Below are 19466 nucleotides of genomic sequence, written 5' to 3'. Positions count from 1 at the left end.
AACCCAAACATCTACTATTTGCTAAGTACATTGCAAATATCTCATTTGATCTTCCCAACAAACTTCTTACAGTTCATATCCCCATTTTACAAATGAGGAAACTGAGGCATTCCGAGGTTTCCCAAGATCATCCGGTTAGGAAGTGTCTTTGGTTGAATTTGAACTCGGGTTTTCCTAAACCTAGGCTTGGTGCTGGCCTGGATCCTAAACCGACTCTAAGATGTTCCACATAAACACTTAAATAATAATCCTTATCAGGCCTTACAAGGAACCAGCCGTGGAGCCTGGAAGTCAGCACAGTTTATGGACCTCAAGCTCTCTATGGTACCTTTTGGGTCACACAAACAAGAGCTTTCAATAGGGTTTCATAGCCGGGATAGAAATAGTATAGACTGAAACTGACATCTCCATGAGATTTCCAGAGCTCCAAGGGACCTCAGGGATTGTTGGGTCCAAGCCCAAGGTTTTGATGTAAGGGATCTTCATCACCAAGGGACCAATGATTTAAGGGAGGATCATTGGGTTGGAGGCCTCTTTTGCAGGGGAGCAAACGGGGAATAGAGGCACACAGGACACCGAAGGGGCAGCTGGGACAGCAGTTGTCCATTGCAACCCTGGGCTAGTTCCTTTCCAGCCTGATTCTGATGACCAGGGCCCACCAGCAGGCCAGATTAGGCGGGGCAGTGGGTCGGTGGGCTTTGGGTTCCCTCACTTGACTGAACTATACTACTTTTTTTTGTTTTGCAACACCACCTTTGAAGCCTGCGGGGAGTGAGAAGCCTCAGGTTGGCTAGCGTGTAGAAGAAGGTGTGAAAATGCCGCATTGCAACTCGAGGCCCAAGTAAAATTGACAGTCTCCAGAGCGCGCGGCTTCCACCAGCAGAGAGCCAACCGTTACAGGGTCCCCGAGCGCAGGCGCAGTGAGCTAGTGGCGGGAACGTCCAAGGCCTCACGCGCCTCACTTCGCGCAGGCGCAATGAGCCTCGCAAGCCTGCTCTTTGTCCCCCGTGCACAGCTCAGGCGAACTTGCTGAGCAGCAAGGTCTGTGGGCGGTGCCCAAGCCCAGAAGAGCCAATTGCCGGGATGCCCCGGGCGAAGAGTGGCTCCTCCCCTAGTACGATATCGGATTGACAGGGCGGCCATCCAGTAAAGGTGTCAACTCTGAGAGCCCAGGGCGGTGCCGAACTAGGTTGAGTGGTTTCCGGCGGCCTCGCGCTCTTTTCTTGAGGCGCTAGAGGCGGCGGAACGCTGCCGCTACTCGGGGGAGACACAGCTTTGCATCAGGTGAGTCGTGCTAGGAGCGGGCCCCGGTGAGGCGGAACGTGGAGTCTCTGGTGGGGCACAGCGAGAAATGTTTCGGGGCGGGGCGGAGTGGAGTTAGGTTGGGCGGCGGCGGTAGCGGCGCGGCACGAGACGGTTAGGCGGCTCGGTGGTGAGGCTGAAGCAAGCGAGCCAGCTCGGGCGGGCGGGGAGCTGTAGGCAGAAGGGGGGTGGGGGGGGGGCGGGCGTAGGCCCTCGCCCTCGCGCCGGCCTCAGCCTCGGTCTGGTCTCGGCCTCGGCCTCGGCCTCAGCCTCGGTCTGGTCTCGGCCTCGTCGCGCTCCTCCCCCTTCTCTCTTCCCCCTCCCCCGTGCTCTCTCCCCACCTCTCCTCATCCGCGGTCGCCCTCGTACCGAGTGTGCGGCGCGCGCGCTCGTTGGCGGGCAGCAGGGCGGCCTGGGCCCGTGCTGCTGCAAGCGCTCGGAGCGGAGCGAGCCAGGGCAGGCCGGGGCTGCTCGGGGCGTCGCCTCCTGCTCTCCTGGGCCTCTCTTTGTGCTCAGCGGGAGCGGGGGCGCGGCGGCGGCGGCGGCGGGGGGAGGCCGCCGGGGGCCCTGCCACGTTTTGCCCTTGGGATCCCGCGCTTCTGCTCATCGGGCCCGTACCCCGCCGGGATAGATGTTGACATTCATCCTTCAGGGCCTTTTTGTGTCCCAAGTGATCACCGGTCCTCCTCCCCCCTCCCCCCCCCCCAGCTTACAAAACGCTTTCCACCAACGGATCTTGACTTCTTAAATCTGCCAGCTGCTTCCTCCATCGCTAATGCTTAGCAGTTTTCAGAAAAGTCCTGCCACGGGGTTAGAAAAACTCACTCTCCATTGTGAAATTGTTCTTTGGCATTGAGCACTAGGTGAGACTGCCTGTATTCTAGACGTAATCTCGGGGGCTTCGTGACCATTGACACACGAATCCTCTGAAAAGATTGGGTCCAAATACCACCTCTCAATGTAACAGCCTCACTTCCCCTGTCTGGAAAATGGGGCCAATAAAACCTTTCGTATCTTACAAGTTTGGGGGCATATAGGTTCAAATTTATAGGATGTTATGGAGTCGATTTTGCGATCTAAAGCACTTTCCAAAGCTTACATGCCAGCTTTTATTGCTAAGTGAAGGATTGGGAATCTCAAAATCATTTGCACTGTGTTTTATTTTTTTATTTTATTTATTTATTTATTTATTTATTTTTTGCACTGTGTTTTAAAGGCTTAATATTTAGGTTTTAGAGGTGGGGAAGGAGGGAGGGAGGGAATGGCTATTTAATTTGTATAAAAATAGACTTTTAGAAGAAGGAATGTAGACCATTCTTTGAAGTTTTCCTGGTAGAAAAGGCTGATCTCCCTTAGTGGCCAAAATTTTGTATGCAGCTGGTAGGATCCTTGATGGGGGAGTGGAAGATGTCTTGTAAATGTTTTAATCTTATCTACCCAGTTTATTTTATAGTTGCTAAAACTGAAGGCCAGAGAATGTTACAAATTCTGGGTCACACTGGTGTCCCAATGCCATGATAGTGCAATCACCTGTTAGAATAATTGTTACACTCCAGGCATTTTGTTATTGTTGTTGCTTCTTTAAAATAGCTACTTGTTCCCATGCAGATTGTTCCACCGAGGGAATCTGGGAAGAAGGTGGGAGGTGGGTAGGAAGCAAGGTTATTTCTGCTTCCTTGTTTCCATTCCTTAAGCGCACATGCCCCTTAAGCCTATAGTCCTCCACCCACCCCCCTCCCCAACTGGAGAGAGATTCTAGACATAGTCATTCCCCCATCAGTCATCTAAAGGTTGGGTATGTAAGAAAAAAAAAAATCCAATCACCAGGTTCAATTTGGTCAGGCTTCATCCATCCAACAATACCTTTCTTTATCTTATCCTTGGAGAGACGCTTAGAAATGAAGTTCTGGCTCTTCGTGCATCTCAAAATTCCTCCTTGATGTACCAGCCATTTGCTTGTGGTTGTCTTGAAATGGCTTCCTTTAAATTGAACGTTAAGTGAAATTTCTGTGTGCAGGCCTTGAACGGTAAATATTGAATGGAAGTCCATGGGGTTGCCTTTAACATGCAAATGTGTATTGTGGATTTCTGAATGGGGATATTGTCCGGGAAGCTCTGGGATGTTAGACTAGGACCAGTGACACAAACCTCTGCCAGGGCCTGTGTTCTAGACCAGAGAGAGGTAAGGAAAAAACCAGGGGGTACTGAGAATGGTGCCAGGGGGCATGCTAGCTTTATTGTTGACGGAGATTACAAAGCAAGCCATTTCAGTTGGGAGTCGATGCATGCTTGTCTGAATAGAGCTTTTGAATAGAAATTGGGTGGGCTAGCCAAAAAAAGTCTAGTCTAAAGGTTAGTGCTCAAGAGAGGGGGCCTGTAGCTTTAAACAAGCAATAGTAACAGAGACCATCTGGCCTCAATCAGTGTTTAAACCTGTACCGAGAACCCCGAGTTCTGTCCAAATTGACTATTGCCTTATCTCCTGTATTGTGGCTCTGCCCTTGAGCTGAGAGAGGATGAGGGACTATTGAGAAAGGGCATTCTTGGAAAAGCTTGTGCAGGAGACGCTGGGGCCTAGAGATAGGGCCTCTGAAAAGATTTCCCTAAGTGATTGCATTAATTCCAAATATTATCAGCCATAAAGTAAAGATTTTTCTAGGTACGTTATTACAAAAGAAAATATAACAAGGTGTAAACTTGTAAATTCTGTGTAATTTCTGAATTTGAGGGACTGTTCTGTGTTGGAGTTGCCATAGGAAGCCAGTGAACAAGCCTTTCTGCAATCGGTTTCCGGTTTGGCATTTAAATGGCTAGGACTGGTGTTTCAAGAAATGGGAATTAGACCCTGACCGCCAAGGTGGCCTGGCTTGTGCACGCGGAAGCATTTCAGCTGGGATCTTTGGGCATCTATGACCCCTTGGCACTGGCTTCCTTGCTGTTCCTCACTCCATTTTCCCACTCTTAGCTGGTTGCCTGCTGTGCCTGGAGTTCTTTCCCTCATATACTTACTGGTTTCTCTGGCCCCACCTTCTGCAAGAATCCTTTTCCAGGTCTCCTTAATCTTGAGCCTTCCCTCAAAGACTGCCCTTGCCCCCCTCCTCCCTTGTCTTGACTGTGGCTCAATTGGGAGTTCCTAGGTAACAGTACCTGTTGATTTGATGTTTTGGTATCCCTGGCACATGAGTGCTCCCCAAATGGGAGCCGATGGCATCTCAGGGGCAGTCAGTTCATTTAACTGTGATGAAATAAATGGTCCTAGGATTCATTTTGGATTTTTGACTTTGGTTTCTACTGTGAAGATCGAGCAAAAACATGCAGAGTGCTTTTCGAACCTCCAAGCGCTATATAACTTAAATTGGTATTCATCGAGTTAAAAATTGGTGGGTGGGTGTGAGTGTTGTTTTGGTTTTTAATGGGACCCGGTCGCTCCTAAAATAACTTTTTGGCCAAGTTGTCGTGGACTCTTCCAGTACTGTTAAATCTTAGGTTTGGCTAGGGATGGTAGTGGTCTCTGAGATTGCAAAGAAAATCTCAGTAGGATGTAAGAAACTCCTCCTTCAGCTGAATCATGACTTTTGGGACCTCTATATGGTGTTGACTTGGCCTCTGTTTTGTTTCATACAGAACTAATGCTGAAAGAAAGCAGCTCAGCTGATGTTTGCTGATGAGAAATGGTTGTTTTACTTGAAAGAGCTAGTGCTCTCATTCCTGGACACTGAATTGAAAGCCAAGATCAGTGGATGAGCCAGGTCATCAGTAATCTTGGGCCTGCTGAGAAGCCCTGGAGGCCCTAACTGGGGTAGATTTGAACTTGAAAAGTAGCTGGATTGGCTCAGAAGTAGAGTCCCCATTGTCATTTTTCCTTTGTTACAGGTTCTGCTCATCTGATGCTCTTTTGTATGTAGTTTAATCCTTTATGTCACATAGAACTTGTTGGTCTAGGATTGCATTAAGAAACACCTAGGTGGTATAGTGGATGGAGCTTTGGAGCTTTAAAGGCCCGAGTTCAAATTCAGCCCAGCCGTGAATACTAGCTGTGTGTTCCCATTTCCTCAGGATCCTATAAAATGGGGACAATAATACCACCTACCTCCTAAGGCTGTTGTGAGATCTTTGTCATATGCTTTCTTAGCAAAAGAGTCGTGCACACACATAGTAGGTGCTTATTTAATGCTTGTTTCCTTCATACTTTCCATTCCATGTCTCCAAGGAGGAATCTGTTACTTGGTTCTAGCAGAGGCTTTCATTTTTCTAAGGTGAGAAAGATATCGAGGTGATGACTGACTGCCTTAACAAATGTGTATAAGGATACACCAACCTGTTCTATTTTATTTTGTAGGGTGCAAAAATGCAGAGCAACAAAGGTTTTAACCTGGATAAACAGAATCATACTCCAAGGAAGCAGCACCAGCACCAACACCAGCATCAGCACCAGCAGCAGCAGCAGCAGCAGCAGCAGTCACAGCCGCAGCCGCAGCAGCAGCAGCAGCAGCCACCACCAATACCTGCAAATGGGCAGCAGGCCAACAGCCAGAGTGAGTGTTCTAGCACTTGGGTGGGAATAGATTCCTCTCTTGGCAGTAATGTCTTGATTTAGCTGGGTACTTGGAGGACGAGCCTTTCTACCTCCTGTTGGGTATCTTCACATTTCTTTTCTCATCTCTTCCCAAACAGCTTCTTCTTGGGATGGCAGGCTGGCTCCTTAGCTACAAAAATGAATGTGTTCTAGGGTAACTCCGGTCGGTGTCCTGTAGTGCCCACTTCTTAGAGGTGCCTTAGAACACCACCTAAAGGGCATAATGCTGCTGTGGTGTGTAGGTGTGGTACAGCCTTTGCTAGCCCTTTTCTTGCCTGGACTGGGGACCCTAGACCTGATTTTCTTGACTGGTTCCTGTTGTGGGTTTCTGGGCTCATGTGGGCTCTGTTTTCTTTGTTGGATTTTATAGCTAGGGCAGAGGTTCCTAACCTGGGGTGCCTGAGCTTGTTTCCGAGATATCCTGACAACTGTATTTCAGGATTACTGGTTTCCTTTGTAATTTGAAGTATTTTCTGCCTTAAACATTATTTGGAGAAGTCCATAGACTTCACCAATCTGCCAAAAGGGGGAGTCCTTGTCCCAGAAAAGGTAGAGAAGCTCCACTCTAAAATTTGTTACTTGGGTGCCAGGCTCCTGTCAGTGCCACCTCTCTGTAAGCCCTGGAGAAGCATGACTCTCCATGAGAATGTGGGCAAATTCAGGGTTTCCAGGTGAAAGGCCATGGAGTCCAGGCCACATTTGAATGAGAAGCCTCTGCTCGGTGCCTGTCAGGGAGAGGGAAGGTCCATTTCGCTTGGTACCCTGGCCGGTTATCAGGAAGAGATGCAGAAGTTTCTTTTGATTTTCATTCTGCTTCTCAGATGCCTTAATTGAGGAATATCTTTACGGTGTGGTGGAATTACAAAAACAGTAATTTCATGCAGAAGGAAAAGCCCCTCTTAACCTTTAAGATTAGGTCTGGGCTACTATCACAGTGTGCTTGTGTTCTGGCCCGCTTTGAGTTGGCTTTGTGATTGAGCCCATCCCCTCAGAGTCTGAGATACTCTCTGCTGCTAAAAGGAGAGTAACTTCTGAGGACTTAACCTGTGAGAGGGGGCCTTTGCCTTCAACAATAACAAATTTTAAAAATTCCTGTTTTATATATGGTCTTGTGTTGGGGATCGGGCTCATGTTTTCTTCTTAACCCCTTCTTTGTCAGCAAGGCGAATCTGATGAAAAGTGACCTGGCCTCCCATTTTTTAATTTAGGTACAAAGTACTGAAAGCAGTTGGGGGTTTGCTTGGGAAAGAAAACAGTTATCTTTGGCACTGGCTTGTCCCTGTTCTCACGATGTTTTGTTTTGGGGTTTTGGTCAGAACTCGGTGGATTTTATTCTCTAATTTAGAAACCATCTGTGTATCTCATTCCTCTGCAGATGAAGGCCTGACTATTGATCTAAAGAATTTTAGGAAGCCAGGGGAGAAGACCTTCACCCAGCGTAGCCGCCTCTTTGTGGGAAATCTCCCTCCTGACATCACTGAGGAGGAGATGAGGAAGCTGTTTGAGAAATACGGCAAGGCAGGCGAGGTGTTCATTCACAAGGACAAAGGCTTTGGCTTCATCCGCCTGGTGAGAGGCTCTAAAAGAACTGAGCTGACAGGGGGCTGGGGAGGGAGAGATCGGGACCAGGGATGGGATTTCACAGGCAGAAGGAAGGGGTTGCTGGGATCAGAAAGGCCTCATAAAGCCCTGGTGGCCTTTCTTGCCCTTGGTTGCCAGTTCCTGGGCTGTGGAAAATTTGGGTTCTTGATCTGTTTATTTCTGTGTTGGTCTGTGTATCAGGCTGTGAATGTGCTTTCTCCCTCCATCTAGGAAACCCGCACTCTAGCTGAGATTGCTAAAGTGGAGCTGGACAACATGCCCTTACGTGGAAAGCAATTGCGAGTGCGCTTTGCCTGCCATAGCGCATCCCTGACGGTTCGGAACCTGCCTCAGTTCGTGTCCAATGAACTGTTGGAGGAGGCTTTCTCTGTCTTTGGCCAGGTGGAGAGGGCTGTAGTGATTGTGGATGATCGAGGGAGGCCTTCAGGGAAAGGCATTGTGGAATTCTCAGGGAAGCCAGCTGCCCGGAAAGCTCTGGACAGATGCAGTGAAGGGTCCTTCCTTCTGACCACGTAAGTGGAGGAAAGATTTAGGAGAGTGGTCCCTGTGCATGAGGCTTCACATGTTCTTGTTGTGTCTCTTAAAAGTTGACTTTCCCTCTTTGGCGTGAGTCTAGAGGATGAGCCTGGAAAAGCCAGATTCTTCGTTTTCTAAGCCTTCTTCCCCTAGGCCTGCAGAGATTAAGCTGGAGGGGCCAGTTCTACTTGGAGCAGCTGGACTGAGCTGCCCAAGAAGCTGTACCGATATGGTATTCCTCATTGGAAGCTGCAGAACTTGGCCTCTCTTGAGCTTAGTCTTTTTATTTTTTGGTTGATGCATTAGGGGTTAGGACTTGCCCAGGATCCCACAGCTAGGAACTTGTCAGACACTTGTCTGAAACCAGATTTGAACTCAGGTCCTCCTGACTTCAGGGCTGGTGCTCTATCCACTGCGCCCCCTAGCTGCCTTGATCTTGGTCTTTTTTTTTTTTTTTTTTTTTTTTGATCCTCTCTCTGTCTATGAAAGCAAGAGAATAACAAATAGTCTGCTCCTTGAACATTACACACCCAAGCCATTTTCTCCAAGTACAGTTGATGGTATTGCAATGCCAGCTTAACATTGGTGAAGACTGTGCGTTGTTAACCCCTTGGCTTATAGAAAACATGGCATGTACCATCTGAACATTTGAGCCAGTACTTGCTTTGAAGAATGGGCTTGAGTATTTTGTCACTTCTCTTTGGGTTTGGCTATGGAAGTATTTTCTGTATCTGGGGGGTCCCAAGGTGCTTTGCAGCATTCTTGCAATACTTATTTTGGACTGTAGCTGGCCATTCTCTCTGCCTATTATAAATGACTCCTTTGTAGCTACACTGTGTCAGTTAATTGCTGGCTGATCCTTCTGTGAATGTCAGCTCCAGTTCCTCTGGAGTGCTTTCATGAGGGAGTTGGGCTTCCTGGGACTAGGTATGAAAGCCTCTCCAATTCTCTCTTTGGTTGCTTTCCTGAGCCCCTGCTCTAGTTAATTTGCTTTGTTAACGCTAAATGCTTCCTTCTCAACTGACTCGAAGACATTTTCCTGTCTCCCAGATTTCCTCGGCCAGTGACCGTGGAGCCGATGGACCAGCTAGATGATGAAGAAGGGCTCCCAGAGAAGTTGGTCATCAAGAACCAACAATTCCACAAGTATGTTACCTGGAAACTAAGCCTATTTATTTCTAAGAAAGAAGGGGGAAGAATGAATGCCTTTAGTCTGTGTGTGCGTGAGAGAGAGACAGGAAGGCCAGGTTTCTGATTTGGAGTACTTTGAGCCAGAATGGGTTTTAGGGGCTTTCTAGCCGTTGTGATCAGTATACGGTATTCTTTCTGCCCCTCTGAGAGATTGTCGTTTTCCTTGTTGGGTGTGAATGCTAGGGTAAAGGATGATCCCAGGTCTTTCTGTTACCAGGGAGCGAGAGCAGCCACCTCGATTTGCCCAGCCTGGCTCCTTCGAATATGAGTATGCCATGCGCTGGAAAGCACTGATTGAGATGGAGAAACAGCAGCAGGACCAAGTAGACCGAAATATCAAGGAAGCCAGAGAGAAACTGGAGATGGAGATGGAGGCTGCTCGCCATGAGCACCAGGTCATGTTGATGAGACAGGGTGAGTGGGGCCTGAAAGTAATTTCCCTCTTTCTGAGCGCAGACTCAAAGCCTCATCTTGGAGGGCTGCTCTTTTCCGACTCGTGGAATAATATTGGAGGAGGTCCTCAGGCATAGCAGACAGCACAGTGTAGGGAGTCAGGAAGGCCTGGATTCTAGTCCTGCCTGTGCTGTGGCCTAGCTATAGATAGAGTCGCCTTCCCTCATTAGGATTAAACATGGATGGTTTCTGAGGTGGCATCTTCCAGCCTTGAATCTGTGAGCCTATGACGTGGGAGGGCGTGTGGCTGGGTTTATGGGAATATTGTCATGAAAAATGCCCTGGGTATCATTTGCCTGATGTATGCTCCTCTAGATTTGATGAGGCGCCAGGAAGAGCTTCGAAGGATGGAGGAGCTGCATAACCAGGAGGTGCAGAAACGCAAGCAAATGGAGCTAAGGTACTTTCTCAGTCCCATCTCCCTCTCTTTCCAAATCCTTTTAGGTAAAACCTAATTGACTCCTCATCAGGTTGCTTGAGACTGGGCTGTTCCTAGGCCCCTTTTCTGGCCACGCTATGGGGCAGGGAAGCTGTTAAAGTGCTGGCCTCACAGGCACTGGAAGGACAGGAGAGGGACCTTCCCAGGATGAAATAGGGCAGAAGAGAAGGCCTGGTGTGGTTCGTAGGATTCCACATAGACTAGCTTGCCTCGTTCTGGTGGGTCCTAGGCATCTTGATGGCTGACTCTCTGTTCCCTGTAGGCAGGAGGAGGAACGCAGGCGGCGTGAGGAGGAGATGCGACGGCAGCAGGAAGAAATGATGCGACGGCAGCAGGAGGGCTTCAAAGGAAACTTCCCTGATGCGGTACGGAGTGCCTTAGACACAGGCACCCCTGAGGGGCTGCCCGTTCATGGCATAACAAACCAACTAGGAACCGGTGCCTGGGATACCGAAGGGCACCAGGGTCTGCCCCTTGCTCACTAAAAGAACCTTTTGGAAGAGAAATAGCACTAAGAGTCAGGCTTGGGTTTAGAGAGCTTACAGAGAGCACATGGAGCAGGGATACAGCCTGCTGCAGAGTATTGGTAGTGTCAGACCTGACACACTCCCCAAACAGGAAAAAACAGTGTAGATGAAGCCTAGTCTTGAGCTCGGTGTGAAAATCGGGGCCACTGTCTTCCCCTGTGGTTCTAGGTTAGGATCTAAGTTCTGTGGCGCCACCGATGCCCTTTGTTCATGCCCTCAAATTATTTTTGACAGGTTTTTGGTCTGGGATCCTGGGTGACAGCAATAGACAGAGCCTGAGTCCCTCTCTAACGGGAGAGCCCTTAGCTCGTGTCTTGGCAGCTCCCTCCCCTTGGCCTCAGCGCAGTACGCTGGGGCGGCCTTTTCTGGCAGGCCTCTTGATTTGATTATCTCCCTTAGAACTGTTTCCCAGGGATTTGGGGTGGGGTGTAGTGGGGGGGGGTGAGGACAACTCAGAGCAGGTGGTCCTTAGAACAGAAACAGGTGGAGGTTTTGGTGAGCAGGCCGTGGTGAACTTTTGTGCCATTTTGTTTGTTTTAGAGAGAGCAGGAGATGCGGATGGGCCAGATGGGTATAGGAGGTAAGGAAGCTCCAGCAGTTCCCCCTTCCCTCTCACCTCTCCCAGATTCCAGTGGCTGCTCTATTCAGGTAGCATTATTGGCTGGGGTTTAGTGTTGGGCTCGAGACTCCCCTGGGCCTAGGACTACAAGAAAAACATCTTTCAAAAACAACTGGCATGATGCAAAAGCACTCGGTGGCTGTGATTAGCTATGGGCCAAGGTGCTCGCTACCTGTATGGCATTCTGTCGTGCCAGCCACCTGGCTTGAGAGTTGGCTGTGGGCAACGAAGGTCGCTTCTGCTCTCCTTCCTATCCCATGCTCTCCCCATGTTTGACTTGGCTCTGGGTAACCAGAGGAGGGCGTGAGAGGCCACAGCATCGACCCTTTGTCTAGCCTCTGAGGCTAGTACAAGCTTCCTTTCGGATCACATCTAGCTTGGGGAGTGCGTGGAATATGAATGTGTTTATAATTGTGGTGATGTCCTTGTCCTTAGTCCCCCCCAGCTCCTTACATTACTGTTTTTAGGTGCTATGGGCATAAACAACAGAGGATCCTTGGGAGGTGCTAATGTACCAGCTGGTGCCCCAAGTGCTCCAGGGCCTGGTCCAATGATGCCAGATGGAACCATGGGAATGGTAATATATTTGCAGGGCTGGCCTTAGGGGTACCTTGGCCCAAAGGGGGAGGCGATGCTTGTTTTCTGTGGGGTGTTCTTTCATAGGCCCCCTATTCCAGCATTCGGTAGGGCCCTAGAACTAGAACTGGAAAGGGACCTCCTAGGGCAGCTAGTCCAACTTCCTCCTTTTAAGAAGGAGGAAACAGAGTCCAGGAGGTTAAAGAAATGATTCGCCCCAGATTTCATAGGGTGGTAAAGCGCCAGAGTTGGCACTTTGGACTCCACTTTGGCTTCATTCCCTATGAGACAGTGTTCAGATAGGCTCTACGAGCTGGTGCTCGAGGAGCTGAGGTTTGGCTGTTCTAGGAACCGATTGTTCTGCTGTTTCCTGTGGGGGATGGGATAGGTCTGCTTCTATTTGAGGAAGACGAGGAAAAGGGATATATAGGCAGAGGTTGGTGTCATGAGCTCAAAGACTTTGGCTCTGTGTGATCTGGAAGCATGCTTCCCTTGGGGGCCAGCTAGGTCAGTATCCGGTAGGCCGAGTCCATAAGGACCGGCCCCCGTTGGTCCAGTTCAGCCATCTAGGCCAGAGGAATACCGAATGTCAATCCAGCAAACACAAATCGAAGGGATTGCTCCAGACTGCTCCGATTGTGGAGTTAAGAAAATTGCCCAGTGTCTGGATTCTTGTCAGCACTGAGAAATCGGGGTGAGTGATCAGAGAGGTGATTGCAGCAGCTCTTGACGCTGGTATCGTCAGCCTCAGTCACCCTAAAGCCGAGAGTCCCCGTCTCTGGTTCGGCTCTCTTCTTGGTAGAGTAGAGACCTGGTGTGCAGCTGGCCCTTACTGGCCTTTCAGGGGAGAGGGACTTTGGGTAATGGGGAGCTCGGGGTTAGGGGATGTGCTTTAACACCTCTCTCCCTTTCTCCTTTGGCATTGAAGACCCCACCACCCAGTGACCGCTTTGGCCAGGGTGGTACAATGGAAGGACTTGGGGCAATGGGTGGAAACCCTCCCGCATTCAACCGAGGAACTCCTGGAGGGGACTTTGGCCCAAACAAACGTCGCAGATACTAATAGAGTCACAGTGTCGAGTTTCCCCGGACCCTTTTTGGACTAGCCAGGATTCTACCTTAGAGGGGTTTTGGGGCTCCGCTCCTCCTGCTAGTTAGGCCTCCCACTTGAACTATTCTAGGTAGGAAATTTGCTGAGGGCAGAGAGGGGTTAGGGAGGGGCATTAGCGAAGCAGTTCTATGTGGCTCATTCCTAAAACTTCAATGTGAAGGCTAAGAAGGGGATGGGGGAGGCCACGGCACAAGCAGACCCGGCTCTATCCCTGGTTCCCTTGACCATTCCACCTTTCTCCCCTCACTGGTCCCTCAGTAACTTAGACACGATCCTTAACCCCGTTTCCTTTTTGGTTAGGCCCTCAGGTGTGTCCATGAAATTCAGGCAACAATACCAATAGAAGGGCCTCTTCCCTCTTCCCACCCCAGTGTTCCTTTTTACATCCCGAGAAGGTTTTGTTATCTGCTTTTAGGTTTCCATTATCCGTTTTGTTTTGGTTTTAGTTTTTTAACTTCTATTTCTTGGATGGCGGGAGGCAGCCCAGAATGGAGAAGCTTCACCTCCCTCTGGGGGGTGCTGGCGTGTCACTGTTAACACTCTCTGTGTCGGTCCGCTCGCGAGCTTGGAGGCAGGGCCAGGGGCTGCTGGGTGCTGGTGCTCTCTTATCCATGCCTATAGTTCTTAAGGCTTGCCTGTCTTCCTGGGGCTGTGCTGTACAACTTTCACTGGGGTAGCTGATGTTTGGCCCTCACAGTCTGCATTTGATTTGAGAAATGAGATAGGAATGCAGCAGCAGCATCATTAAAAACTGAATTTAAGCCTTTTTCCATCTTCTGTGTTGTCTCTTTTTGGGGGACAAGTATTTGGGAGGGGGGAGCATGAGCACGGAGGTGTGGGCACAATGAGTGACAGATATACTGGGAAGGGAGTATACCTCGCCGTTTCCGCCTTAAGTTTGCTCCAACCCTGAAAACCAGTCCCCTCCCTTCCGCCAAACCCTCCCCCCAGTAACCCACAGGTAAGCATCTGGCCTTTGCCTGAGGGGTACCCATTGGAACCCTGTGATCTGAATCCTCGGTGGAAGAGAAGATGCCCTAGTCAGAGGCATTTGGAAGGCCTGGTGCTGCCCCCCCAACGTCTGCCTCAAAAGTTTGAGGTCTTGGGGGTGGAGTTAAGCTGGCCTACATCCAACTCTCCCAGGAGCCTCTTTTCCTGGACTTAAGCCCTCCCCCTCACAGTCCCTCTGCTGCCTCCATTGAGTGACAAGGCCACCTGCAGATCCTTGCCCAAGTTAGGAGGTGCCTCACTGCGAGCTAAAGATAGCCATTGGGCCTTCTGGGTGGCCATACCTCCCATTTTAGTAAGAGCTGCTCCCGGGTTAGGCTGCCAGACCCTGGAAAAGACTATTCGGCCACCACCACCCCCGTTGCCATGTCCATGCTCTGCTTTAATAAAGGCTGTGGGCAGCACTTCGACCCAGATGCCAACCTCCCAGGTGAGTCGGGGCTTGGGTGCTTTTAGGGAGGGAGGTAGTGATCTTGCTGCACTGAAGGGAGTGGTGTGGGCCTAGAACTGTAGGCCTCTGCCTTTCCAGCTCCACCCATACATAGGTCTGAAAACAGGGGTCTGAGCATGCAGTTGCTTCCAGTGGAGGGTGTAGGGATGGTGGCTAGATGGCACCTTAACTGCTCATACTCGATCTTGTCTGCTCTACAGATGGCTGTCGCCATCACCCTGGGGTGCCCATATTCCATGATGCCCTTAAGGTGAGCCGGTGGGCTGAGGATCGCTTAGGGCATGATTGGGGCGGGGCGGGGGAGGGCTGGGGAAGAGTGTGGAACCTGAACAGAACTGGTTGAAGTTAGCCTTTCTTCTTAGGGTTGGTCCTGCTGCCCTAAACGAACAACAGATTTCTCAGAGTTCTTAAGCATCCAGGTAATCTCTGTCCTCTCCCCGGTGTGAGTGCCCCATTCGGTCCTTAGACCGTAATCTGTCCCTGACACTCGTTACTCCATTGCTACTAGGGCTGTACTCTGGGACCACACTGTGCCGAGAAGCCTCCGGAGAGCTCTAGTACTAGGAGTGCCCTCAAGGGGCCCAAGCATTCCGACGCCATTCCGAAGTCAGCAGAGACACTTCGTCGGGAAAGGCCTAAGTGAGGGAGGGAATGAGGAAAGATGGCGTCGGGGTGGGCAGTGGGGAGAAGTTGTTCTATTTTTTTGTCCTCCTACATAAGTTCCAGAGGCTAGATAGCGGGATGTGGGTAGTGGTCTTGGGCTTGGGGGCTTGATCTTGGGCATCTGGCACAGAAGGCATCGGAGCTGGAGCTGGGATCATACACGTTTTTTGTCTCATTTGATGGGATACTACTGAGGAAATGAGATGAGTGAGGCTGGGATTTGGTAAAGGGGGGAAGGTGGGAAGGAAGGGAGAAGATGTGACCATAATCTAGAGTTGAGGGTGGGGCCTTGGAGATAGGGAGGTGGGTCTGGATGCTGGCTTTCTAAAAGGTGGGATAAAGCTGAGCAGCTGAATTGATGGCTCCAGGAGGCCCTGCAAGAGATCTGCCAGTGGGTGTCTGTCTAGCAAGGAGGGGCAGTGATGTCCCTTCCTAGTAGCATTTATATTCCACTTTAAAGGTGGCAAAGCACTTGGTGTTCCTCACAGCAAACTTGAGGTAGGTGCTATTCTTGTCCCCATTTTACAGCTAAGGAAACAGCCACAGAGAAATTACTGACTCATTGTTGGAGTAAAAGAAGATTCAGGTTCAGGTAGCAGTCCTCTCACTGTGGACTAGTCCTTTAACTTCTGTGAGCTGCGGTCTCCTCCCTGTAAAAATGTGGATAAGAACACTTGAATTAACTGAGTAGGCCCGTGCTTTGTTAAATGCTGGGTGAGGATGAGCTTGCCGGGTACAGAATCATCGCTCCTGGCGTTTGGGGGCTGTTGGATGTGGGATCCTGCTTTGGGCCTCAGGAGCTGAATTTGCTGTGCTCCACAGGGAAGAGCTGAACCTGTGCCTCCTGCCACTCAGCGTATCTCATGCCCTGGAGAGTGCCCTGGAACAGAAGGAGCTTGCATCAGAGGCCCCCGAGCCTGGAGCAGGTCAACAAGTCTCTAGTGTTTGTTAAATGTCTACCGTGGGTCAGGCCCCATGCTAAGTGCTGCCCTTACAAAAAGGAAGGCCGGCCGAGCCCCGTCCTCCAGGAGCTCTCAGTCTAGTGGGCGAGTTAACGTGCCAATGGTGCCATGGGTACACACGGACATAGGGACATATACGAGAGAAGTAGGCCAGAGGGAGGAGAAGCTCAGGGAAGGGACTAGCTGAGAGCATCCGGGGAAAGGCTTCTGGGAGAAGGCGGCCTTTCAGCCAAGACCTGAAAGGAGCCAGGAGATGAGGAGCATGGGAGAGGACCAGTGAAAGCGCCCGGTCGAAGCAGCCATAATTGCACAAGCCTCATAAGGAAAATGCTCTTTCAGAAAAAGCCGATGGACGCCATGCCAACTGAAGGAGATTTTCTTTTTCCTGTGTACCTGGCTAATAACGGGGATTTGTTTCTATTTGTAAGGGGGTTGGGGGAGGTATTTTTTCCTTCTCATTGGGTGTGGTGGGGAGGTAATTTGGAACTGAAAACAATAGAGAAATGCACAGGCCCTAAATGGAGGGATGGCAAGGGGGTGCTGTCCCTGGATCAAAGACTTGTAATATGTTGTGGATTGACTTGAAAGGTGGGAGATGGCTAGGTAATGAAGGGCATGAAAAGCTAGGAGATTTTCCTTTTGATCCTGGAGGTTGGTATTAAGGAGCCAAAGGAAGTTATTCAATGGGGGTGGACTTTGTGAGCAGGGAGGGATGGGTCTGACTTGTGTTCTAGGGAAAGCATCTAACTGGCTGAGTGGAGGATGGCCTGGCGGAAGGAGAGCTTGGAGCAGGCAGACCCTCCCTCCAGAGCAGGCTGCTGCAATAGGCCAGGCCTAGGGTGATGAGGGCTCCCACTGGGGCGGCGCAGCCTTAGCAGGGAGGAAGAGACAGATGCGAAGATAGAACAGGCTGGACTAGGCTGTTGTAATTGGCCATGTCGATGGCTAATCGATTGGATATGGGAGCTCAGTGAGGATGACTGGGCGGTGGGTGGGCCCTCAACAGTCATGGCAAAGTTAGGAAGAGCAGGAGTGGCTTGAAGGAAAGAAGGCTTTCTCATCATGCACATGATGAGCTTAAAATGTCTCCGGGACATCCAGCCTAAGATGCGGAGCAATTTCAAGGTGGGGAGAACTATTCTTGTTGACCTCCCCCATCTCCTCTGCTTAGGACTTGGTGACTCTGTGGTCCAGCCTGGCTCTGTCTGCCGGAACCCGGGATGCGGGGCTGTAAGTAAAACCTAGTGAGATCTGGGGAGTGGTTGGGGATCACGTGAGGTGCTCTTATGTGTCCCTTTATTCCCTCCCTGCCTTTCTGCCTCCTTCTCCCCCCCCCCCCCCAGGTGTTCCAAGGCCCAGAGAGTGATGCCAGCCCCTGCAGTTTCCATCCTGGAGGGCCTCGATTCCATGAGGGGTAAGGAAAGGAGGTAGCATGGAACCGTATTTGTTTACAAGAAAAGAGATGGGGAAGTTGAGGTATGAGAAGGGCTTGATGGCCTTTCCGCTGCAGGATGAAGTCTTGGAGCTGCTGTGGCATAACAACTGTGGATTTTAGCACGTTCTTGGCACAACCAGGATGCAGCCTAGGTAGACACCTATGGCAGACACAGGTGAGTCTGGCCCTGGGGCTTCCATCTTGCCTGACCTCTGGGTCAGAATCTAGCCTAGTGAGGTCTTCCTTGCCTATTCCTTGCACTGTCATGGTGACATGCTACTCCTTGGTGGTCCAGATGCTTTGCGATAGGAGGCAGATACATTTCCTTGGGATTCTACCCGGTGCTCCAAGCATCAGAACCTACTGGTTGACCAAGTGGGTTCGGAGGTCTCATCGGGCTCTTGTGTTGCCCTCAGCAACGTGTCTCCTGCCGCCGTGACTGGCACCAGACGGCCTCTGTAGTGGTGGTGACCGTGTATGGCCAGCGACCGCTGCCTGCGCTCAGCTGGGTCAAGGCCAGTCGGACCAAGGTGCGTGAGCAAACTGATATGTTTGGGTTGGCCACGGATTGGCTCTTGCACCCGGGGAGGCCTGTCTCCCTCTCCTGCCTTTTCAGTCTAACGTTTCCATTCCCTTTCAGCTTCACATCCACATAGCTTTTGAGGGCAACCGGGTTTTCCAGGAACAAATGGAGCTGTGTGGGGTGAGTGTGGGTGGGGGAGAGGGTGGAGGAGTGGTATGGAAAGGTCACGTTGGCAGATACCTGTGATTGAGGCAGGTCTTCAGGCTTTGAGTGGCAAGGTCAAGGAGCTCCTCTCGCCTCTGTCTTCCTTTCTCCCAGTTCATCCCTTTCTCTTGACTTGGGTGTAACTTCTTGTCCCTTGACCCTTTCTTTTTCCTCACCTCTCTGTGTCATCTTCTCCTGAGTTCTTCTTTCTCTGTCTCTTCCCCAGGTCATAATCGTGGAACAAAGCGCTGTCTCCCTCATGCCATCTCGGGCTGAGATCTCCCTGACCAAGGCTGACCCAGGGCCTTGGGCCCACTTGGAGCAGCCAGGAACGGGGATGCCCGTTGGGAAGGTTGGGGAGGACGTTGGGTCTGGGATGATCGGAGAGGAGCCGGAGGATTCAGATGATGATTTGAGCTGGACAGAGGAAGAGGAGGAAGAGGTTGAGGGAGAGTGACCCCTAGCTAGGTATTTTCACAGAATCTTTGAGGATCTTCCAGGATTTTAGAGTCGGGGTATGGTCATTTGCATGCTGTTCTTGGGAACCGGGCTGGGGGCTGGCAAAGAAAACATAAGAAGGATCCTTCCCCTGCTGGTCCTCCTGCTCAGACACATTTTGTGGTCCTCCAATCACACAGCATCATCCTCTTGCTCTCTCCTCAGTTCAAGAACAACATCTGGAGGCTTGTTTCCTTCTCAGTACCTGGTCTTAGTCTTCCCCGCCTCTTCACATTCCCAACGAAAAACAACTCCCCGCCACCAAATAAAACCAAACCAAGCCACACAGATATCCCGCGGTCTTTGACATAAATCTTGAATTTATTTCATACAGGCCATGTGCCCAAACCTCTGTTGGCCTGGGTGGGGAGGGGGAAATCAGAAATATAAAAGAAACAGGAGACAGGGCCCTGTCAAAAGACAAAACAGTAGTGTATACTTTCCAGAAAGGAGGTGGGCTAACATGGGTAGCTGTAAATGGCTGCTACAGTTTGAGTGGAGAGAGAACTTAATGCCAGATGAGGATTTGGGGCTCTGTATCCAGGCCTCTCCTGCTTCTGCAGTCCTGGAACAGAGGGCAGAAATGGTGGAACAGTTTTGATCTGCCTCTGGAACCAAGTATTTGGGACAAGATTCCATCTCCAGCAAACACGTTTACTTCTCTAGAACTCTAGAACTCAAGGAAACTCCTTGAAGAGCTTCAGGGATTTAGCTTAGCACAGTTGCCTGACTCTTATTGGGTGCTTGGTGGTTTGGAGTAATGAACTGGGAGTCTCGATCCAGGACTTCTGGTTATTCTGAGCTCTCCTC

At 50.5% G+C, this 19466-nt stretch overlaps 2 protein-coding genes across 3 annotated transcripts; both read left to right on the top strand.

Annotated features, from left to right (window-relative positions):
- Positions 1-1166: 1166 nt before the first annotated feature.
- On the top strand, positions 1167-13678 carry NONO (non-POU domain containing octamer binding). 2 transcript variants are annotated; one of them, XM_051968658.1, is made up of 11 exons: positions 1167-1284; positions 5642-5837; positions 7254-7447; positions 7691-7992; positions 9047-9142; positions 9405-9601; positions 9956-10040; positions 10342-10444; positions 11147-11186; positions 11693-11802; positions 12730-13678. In XM_051968658.1, the coding sequence occupies exons 2-11, from the start codon at positions 5651-5653 to the stop codon at positions 12862-12864; spliced, it is 1449 nt and encodes a 482-aa protein (XP_051824618.1). In that variant the 5' UTR covers positions 1167-1284; positions 5642-5650; the 3' UTR covers positions 12865-13678. The 2 variants fall into 2 exon arrangements, with proteins under 2 accessions (XP_051824618.1, XP_051824616.1); XM_051968656.1 differs by lacking the exon at positions 1167-1284 and adding an exon at positions 5515-5558.
- Positions 13679-13763: 85 nt separating this feature from the next.
- ITGB1BP2 (integrin subunit beta 1 binding protein 2) lies at positions 13764-18946 on the top strand. The gene is made up of 12 exons (XM_051968659.1): positions 13764-14350; positions 14572-14621; positions 14734-14790; positions 14880-15010; positions 15857-15960; positions 17168-17226; positions 17340-17410; positions 17507-17606; positions 17848-17961; positions 18072-18134; positions 18385-18626; positions 18822-18946. The coding sequence occupies exons 1-11, from the start codon at positions 14287-14289 to the stop codon at positions 18613-18615; spliced, it is 1044 nt and encodes a 347-aa protein (XP_051824619.1). The 5' UTR covers positions 13764-14286; the 3' UTR covers positions 18616-18626; positions 18822-18946.
- The last annotated feature ends 520 nt before the right edge of the window (positions 18947-19466 follow it).

The sequence above is a fragment of the Antechinus flavipes genome, chromosome X (genome assembly GCF_016432865.1).
Source record: "Antechinus flavipes isolate AdamAnt ecotype Samford, QLD, Australia chromosome X, AdamAnt_v2, whole genome shotgun sequence".
Lineage (NCBI taxonomy): Eukaryota > Metazoa > Chordata > Mammalia > Dasyuromorphia > Dasyuridae > Antechinus > Antechinus flavipes.
Note: the sequence above shows the minus strand (reverse complement) of the source record. Positions and strands in the feature narration are given on the sequence as shown.